The sequence below is a fragment of the Aegilops tauschii genome, chromosome 5, assembly GCF_002575655.3.
Source record: "Aegilops tauschii subsp. strangulata cultivar AL8/78 chromosome 5, Aet v6.0, whole genome shotgun sequence".
Taxonomy (NCBI): Eukaryota; Viridiplantae; Streptophyta; class Magnoliopsida; order Poales; family Poaceae; genus Aegilops; species Aegilops tauschii.
In genome coordinates, this window is record NC_053039.3 from 129525244 (window position 1) to 129533623 (window position 8380).

At 45.1% G+C, this 8380-nt stretch overlaps 1 protein-coding gene across 1 annotated transcript; it reads right to left on the reverse strand.

The window, feature by feature from the left end:
• Positions 1-2375: 2375 nt before the first annotated feature.
• Positions 2376-4422, reverse strand: LOC109757856 (uncharacterized). The gene has a single exon (XM_020316693.4). The coding sequence runs from the start codon at positions 4120-4122 to the stop codon at positions 2533-2535; it is 1590 nt and encodes a 529-aa protein (XP_020172282.3). The 5' UTR covers positions 4123-4422; the 3' UTR covers positions 2376-2532.
• Positions 4423-8380: the final 3958 nt, after the last annotated feature.

Genomic DNA, 8380 nt, shown 5'->3' on the forward strand with positions numbered 1-8380 from the left:
TTACTCATTGTGATATGTCAACGTGAAAACATCTTATTGATCTTTATGTTGCGGAATGAATGGTGAAAACATATTTTTACAGTTTTGGTCTGAATGAATGTTGATGGCCTGTTGTCGTTCCAGAGAGTATTTTCTGGCAGTCTTTATGTATTCAGTCATGCCTAATTCGCCAAGATTCAGAAAGGTGCGATGGTACTATTTCTCACCAGTTTCAGGATAAACTTCCAGGATGCCAAGACAACCCCCTCCAGAAATCCTGTACAATGTAGCAGTCAAGCGTAGAATCTTGCAGACTAACAAGGATACAAGAAACAGTAAGATGTTACCAATCATTTTAGCAATATAGTGAGCACATCATACTGTTCATCCCATGATGCCATTTTCATAGTGGAAGTTGTTTCAACTAGCACATTGAATTCATAATTGCAAGGTAGCTATGTACTGTTTTTCTAGTATGATGATGCTTTAGGTTGTTGGATTAGTTCTGGGTGAATGTTTTGTTTGGTGTATCGACGATGAATCCGATTGGAATGGAATACTAGCAATCTAGTTCTCGTTATTACTCCCTGTGATTTGTCAATGAAAAAGTCTTGTTAATCTGCATGAAACGGAGGTGCTAGATCTGTTTAGTCTGATTAATGAATGGCGCTGGACTGTTGTGATTCTGTGGATTACTCTCTGGCCCGTGGGCGTTCTTCTGTTAAGCGAATGCCCAAGTTTGTTCTTGCTGGCAAATGTGATTGTTCAGCTCAGCTATTTGGTGTTTACCCCAACAGTAACTCATGATGATGTGTGATCTGTACTCTCCCGCTTGGCGGAACTATGTCTAATCTTCTTCTTAATTAATGAAAATGGCAAATCTTTCGCCTTGTTTCAAAAAATAAAATAAAAAAATTAGCACTGAAACATCTGCATATCTTCGGTCATGGCAAGATTCAGAAGTGCGACGGTACTATTTCTTTGAAGTAAGTTTGTAAGCTTCTTCCCCTCCACCCCAAAAAAAGATGTTTGCAAACTTCCTGAATGTTTCACGACAATATGATCGAAAATTCAATTTGCAGCATTACCAGCATAAATTGTTTAGTAATCCTCAGTTGGTTCAGGGCTCCAGGATGCCAACACAACACAGACCAGAAATCCTCTACAATGTACTCCCTCCGTAAAGAAATATAAGAGTGTTTTTCTTTACAGAGGAAGTAGCAGTCATGCATAGAATAATTCTAGCAATATACGTAGTAAGCACAGAACAAACAAGCTGTTCACTTGTTACCCATCTGACCAATCATTTTTTAGCAATATAGCGAGCACGCAATAATTTCCATCTCAAGATAATCTGTTTTCTTTCCCAGCTTCAGAATTCGTCTATTTTTTCTGTTTGCTATAGATCATCTCAAGATAATGTGTAGTCTTTGTTTATTCTGAGTATCCTGGTTGTAAATTACAGAGCAGGGAGTCGGTTGAATCAAGTGCAGTGCGTAAATTATCACAACGCAACCCTTAAGACAAAGCGTAGTTCTGTGCCTCTGTATTCTGGTATTATACTACTGTCTAATACGACCCTATTTTCTTCGCTTGAATCATCTTTTTCTTTGACGAGAACTTGAATTATCTTCTAACCTATATGAATGATCAACACTCAAGCAATACACCCAAAGCTCACCTCAACGTATCCCAGGAGGATGCAGTACAACTTGGTGCTATGTAACACTTCATCTAACCTATATGAACGATCAACACTCATGCAATACACCCAAAGCTCACCTCAACGTATCCCAGGAAGATGCAGTACAACTTGGTGCTATGTAGTAACACTTCAAAGGGAGACAATTCCTTGTGCTTTTGTCAACTTTGAAGTGATGTTGAGATCCCTTTTGGCCCTCTTCATAGTGTTTTAAAGTGGTTGAGAAATGCCCTTCTTTGTATTTCTCTACACACATGAGCAAATGCAGGACAACTAAAACAGTAGTTGTTACAATGGGAAACATATTATTGATATATCACCACAGCCGTACAACTACATTTCTGTGCAAAAATGCACGAATATTTGCTCATGATGCAAAGGCAGTGCCAATGCAAAAAGTAGCAAATTAAAAATGAGAGAATACAACTCTCAGTTTAGTTATCACTAAGCACTGGAAGAAGTCTATAACAAAGCATCTTGCACACTTAACACATCCCAGCACTGGCCAAGTAACAACTGTAACATCCTACCAGCTCAAGGTCCATCATGCAAGCCGATATGATAAAACGACACCAACAGGAAATCCACATATACCCCTAATGCTTGCCCTGACAGCAAAACATCCAGCAATCATCATGCTACAGAACTTCAAAGACGAAACACATGAACATCAACAGCAACAAGAACAAACGTATTACCAGAATGCAAGCAAAAATTTGATTTCATTGCATAGTACCAGCCGATTCATCATATGTGATGCAGCTAAGATAGCAACCTGACCATTTCGAGTGGCATACTAGCATGCAAATAGAGGAACAACATAGAAAAAAGAAAAAGAAAAGTGCACTCCTTCAATGGCCCCTGGCAGCATAGATCAGGGAGATTGCGGCCACCATGGTGGTGGTGGCGGCATACACCCACGCCCAGATACCACCCTTGTTCTTCTTCTGCGCTTCAGCCACTGCGAGCTGCAGCTCCTCAGCCTCATTGGAAAGGACTTCGATCTTCCCATTCTTTTCCTTCAATGCCATCCTCAACTCTCCAATCTCACTGTCCATTTTACCATTGCAGTTCTCCAGTTCCTTGATTTTCGACATCAGCTTCCCTGCTTCAGCCTTCTCAGCATCCAGTGCTCTCAGAACTGAATTCTTCTCGCGCTGCAGGCTTGAATGCTTGGTATCAAGTTCATCACATGATGTTTGGAGCTGTGACATGGAAACATGGAGCTCCTCCAACTCAGCCCTCAGCTTAACGGTCTGAGCATCCTTCTCACGTGTCACCCCCTCGGCTGCCTCCTTGTCAGCCTGGATTTCCTCCACCTTCCTCTTGAGGCTCTCCAACTCCTTCACGATTTCAGTCTTCTCAGCATCAAATGCCTTGGAAGCAACCTCCTTTGCCTTCACCAACACACCCAGTTCCATCCTGAGCCTCTCAACCTCTTCTGCAGACATGCTGTGTTTCTTCTCTGCTTCAGCAACCTCTGATTGAAGCTTATCACTTTTGCCCTTCAACAAATCAAGCTCCCTCTTCATTGCCATCACTTCAGCCTCTAATCCCCCTGTCTTAGTCACAGACAATGCGAGCTCTGTTTCCAAAGAGGCCACCCTTGCATCCATCTCAGCCTTCTTGGATCCCAGCACCTTCAGTTCCTCCACCTTCGCCTTCAACTTCCCCTCCATATCCACCCGGAACGCCTCAGATTCTTTCTTGAATTCCTGGAAGCTTCTCTCCACCTCTGCCTTCTGGCAGGAGACCACCCGAACCGCCTCCTTTGTCTCCTCCAATTGCTTCATGAGCTCGCCATTCTGACTCAACAGCTCGGAATTGTTGGCCTCCAACTCTGCCATCATGGCCGACAGGCTCGCGACCTTTTTGGATATGGACGCCACCTCCGCCTCCTTGACCTGGAGAAGTTTCAGGAACCGTGCCTTCTCCCCAGCGACCGCCTCAAGGCGCGCGCTGGCATCGTCCTTGGCGCCCGCCTCGAGCGCGGCCTTCGATTCCGCGAGCCGGAGGGAGTCCTGGACGGCGGCGAGGCGTGCGCGGAGCGCGGCTGCCTCGTCGGCCGCGGCGCGGAGGGGCGCGGCGAGGGCGGCTTGCGCGACTGCGCGCTCGGCGGCGTCGAGCGCGTCGCCATCGGCGGAGATCTCCTCGAGGCGCGCCGTGAGCGCCGCCACCTGGCCGCGCCGCTCGACCGCCTCCTTGAGGAGCATGGAGTTGAGCGTCTTTAGCTGCTCCGCTTTCCGGTCCCGTACCGGCGATGAGTCCCGCTTCTCCTCCATCCCCGGCGCTGGCGCCGGGGCAGCGTGGTTGCCGTTGCCGTTGGACGCGGCGGCGTGGTTTCCGTTGCCATTGCCATTGGCGGCGACGGCGGCCTGGTTGCCGTTGTCGTTGCCGTTGGCGGCGGCGGCGGCGGCGGAGGAGGACTTTTTCTTGGCCATGTCTATCCTAGGGTTCGCGTGTGGCTGAAAATGAGACGGTTCCCGGTGCGGATTTATGCAGCGGGAGCGTCTCGCTGACCCTTGGGTCCACCGTTTTGCTGGCCCACATGCCTGCGAGAGAAGTAATGGTGGGTCCGTGGGTGAGAGATGCTGCGAGACGACCGTTGGGTGGGCGAGAGGGTTTGAATGGAAACGAACGGACGGCCTAGATGAGCCGTAGCGCGTAGGCTTATCGCGTGCCGCGGCGCATTGAATCGCAGGCCAGAAAATACGTGTGTGACGCAGAGCGAAGGAATAGCCCGTGCGAGCGAATCTCCGGTGCTTGGCTTGCTCTTGTTTGTTTATTTGTTTTTTTCTCCTATAAAAAAAAACTGATGCTCTTGTTTTAGATTACAGGTAGCCGAATAGGAGGTCCCCAGGGAAATGGGTGTTAGATTTAGGCGATTTAATCATATAGGCTGCAGATTCCAATTATCTTGTTGGGTCTGGCCTGCCCACTTGACGGTACCCAAAACCCCTCAAAAGAAAGTGGAGGGTTTCACGGGAGCGCATGGGCCGGCCTAGTGGGCGGGAGGCCACTGCCTAATTTTTTCCTTTTTTATCATTTTCTGTTTTCATATTTTCCTTTTATTTTTACTTTTGTTTATACATACAAATAATCTAAATAAATATATTGCATAAACATTTTACATAAAACATTTAAAAAAATGTTAAATGTACTTAGAGTTGATGTTTGTCATGTATACATAAAATTTATACGAAATTAATATGTGTGTGAAAAAAATAATTGTTTATTCATAAAATGTTAATACAAGCATTTGAAAAAAAAATCATCATTTCAAAAATGACAATCGAGTATTTGAAATTTTAAATAAAGAATTTAAAAGATGTTAAATGTGTATAAAAATGTGACCATTTATTCAAAGAAAAAATGTTAATCAAGCATCGGAATGATGTTAAATGTGTGTACAAAAATATTGATCATGTATTAGAAAAATGTTGATCTAGCACATATGCCCGTGCGTTGTAACGGGACAAAAAAAAAATCCTTGCACGCTCCAAGTGACTTATTCATGTTACCACTCTCTTGGCCACCATTGTCCACCTCACGACAAACATGACAACAAACATGACAATCTCAAGGCAATGAGCTTCATCATCAGACTCTAGCACGCTACTCTCGAAAGACCTTACGGTGTGTCGCAATGGAAAAAGTTATCCCCATGCCCAGCCTCATCTTAAAGAACAGAATACATCTAAGCTGATAAATATCTACCTAATTTTTCGCTACAGTGAACAATGCAAATTATGTCAGCTATGGTTGAATTGAGAAATAATAATATAATTTTTGTTAAAGCTAGAGAAAGTTTGATTAGCTGTTACCACTAAGACAAAAAGTTTGAAACTGAAAGACGTATTATTCAGTACATCCAAATATTCAGCGTGACGGTGGAAAGAAGGAAAAAATATAAAAGCATTCTTTATAAGAAAACTACATAAAATATCATTTGGCCCTAGACCAATAATAACACATAAAATCAAGTGAAACATCTATTTAATTCTCTTCTAAAATGAAGGATTTAAATAAACAAAAAAAATCAAGTTAGTGAGAAGAACAACATAGACCATTTTATCAATCACTTTTTTTTGTCTTCCTCATACCACTGTTATAGTTAAACATATTCAATGGTTCAAATACACATTAGTGAAAAACAAACCACATAGCTAGTACAACCACTTTAGTGCACTTCATTTGAAAGAGCCAAGCACGGATCAGAATAATGAATAGATCTACCAAAGAAAGTAACAGTTTGGACTCGATAAATAATAAAGAACTTAATAAAATATGGCAGCTACAATTTGGAGGAACAGACATAAACATGGATGTCCACATGCCACCAATCCTTACAGTAGTCACGAAACCTCCTATCTCGTAAAGACTGCCAAATAACGGCACTGGTAGTAACCGACCAAACGGCCGCCTTCCGAATCGTTGCATCACGTGGCTGGGCCAAAGTTTTTTCCATTCCTCATCCCTTGTTATTCAACCTTACTGATTCCCGGGACATTTCCTTAATACCTAGGAACTTGAAAGAGATTTATAAATTGGAAGGATTGAATATAAGAAAACAAGATGGGACTATTTAATAATTTGAGGCCAATAATCGATTAAATGCGGCTGCATGTTAAACGGGTTGAGGCCAGGTGGTTGATTAGTTGGGCCGGCGAAACCTCCTATCTCGTAAAGACTGCAAATAATGGCAGTGGTAGTAACCGACCAAACGGCCGCCTTCCGAATCGTTGCATCACATGGCTGGGCCAAATTTTTTTCCATTCCTCATCCCTTGTTATTCAACCTTACTGATTCCCGGGACACTTCCTTAATACCTAGGAACTTGAAAGAGATATATAAATTGGAAGGATTGAATATAAGAAAACAAGATGGGACTATTTAATAATTTGAGGCCAATAATCGATTAAATGCGTCTGCATTGTTAAACGGGTTGAGGCCAGGTGGTTGATTAGTTGGGCCGGCCTCATTGCTGTGACGCCCCCGATTTGACCGTACACTAATCATGCACGCAAATGTGTACGATCAAGATCAGGGACTCACGGGAAGATATCACAACACAACTCTACAACATAAATAAGTCATACAAGCATCATAATACAAGCCAGGGGCCTCGAGAGCTCGAATACAAGTGCTCGATCATAGACGAGTCAGCGGAAGCAACAATATCTGAGAACAGACATAAGTTAAACAAGTTTGCCTTAAGAAGGGTAGCACAAAAGTAGCAACGATCGAAAAAGGCAAGGCCTCCTGCCTGGGACCTCCTAACTACTCCTCGAAGCCGAACTCCATGTAGAATCATCCTCGGGATCTCTAGCTCCTGGACTCCAGCATCTGGTTGCGACAATCAGGTATAGAAAGGGGAAAAGTGGGAGAAAAGCAACCGTGAGTACTCATCCAAAGTACTCGCAAGCAAGGAGCTACACTACATATGCATGGGTATGTGTGTAAAGGGCCATATCGGTGGACTGAACTGCAGAATGCCAGAATATGAGGGGGATATCTAGTCCTGTCGAAGACTACGCTTCTGGCCATCTCCATCTTGCAGCATGTAGAAGAGAGTAGTTTGAGGTCCTCCAAGTAGCATCGCATAGCATAATCCTACCCGGCGATCCCCTCCTCGTCGCCCTGTTAGAGAGCGATCACCGGGTTATATCTGGCACTTGGAAGGGTGTGTTTTATTAAGTATCCAGTTCTAGTTGTCATAAGGTCAAGGTACAACTCTGGGTCGTCCTTTTACCGAGGGACACGGCTATTCGAATAGATAAACTTCCCTGCAGGGGTGCACCACATAACCCAACACGCTCGATCCCATTTGGCCGGACACACTTTTCTGGGTCATGCCCGGCCTCGTAAGATCAACGCGTCGCAGCCCCACCTAGGCACAACAGAGAGGTCAGCACGCCGGTCAAACCCTATGCGCGCAGGGGTCTGGGCCCATCGCCCTATGCACACCTGCACGTTGCGTACGCGGCCGGAAGCAGACCTAGCCTAGTGGCGTTCCAGTCCAATCCGGCGCGCGCCACTCAGTTGCTGACGTCACGAAGGCTTCGGCTGATACCACGACGCCGGGATACCCATAACTACTCCCGCGTAGATGGTTAGTGCGTATAGACCAAATGGACAGACTCAGATCAAATACCAAGATCTCGTTAAGCGTGTTAAGTATCCGCGAACGCCGACCAGGGCCAGGCCCACCTCTCTCCTAGGTGGTCTCAACCTACCCTGTCGCTCCGCCATAAAGTAACAGTCGGGGGCCGTCAGGAACCCAGGCCCACCTCTACCGGGGTGGAGCCACCTGTCCTTTCAGCCCCCTCATCAGAATCACTTGCGGGTACTCCTTGAGCCGACCCGACTTTAGTCACCACATGTGTCATGTATATAATGTATATAGTATGTACCCGTGATCACCTCCCGAAGTGATCACGGCCCAGTAGTATAGCATGGCAGACGGACAAGAGTGTAGGGCCACTGATGGAACACTAGCATCCTATACTAAGCAGTAGGATTGCAGGTAAAGGTAACAACAGTAGTAGCAAGGATAGGCTATGCATCAATATAGGATTAACGGAAAGTAGTAACATGCTACACTACTCTAATGCAAGCAGTATAGAGGAGAATAGGCGATATCTGGTGATCAAGGGGGGCTTGCCTGGTTGCTCTGGCAAGGAGGGGTCGTCGTCGACG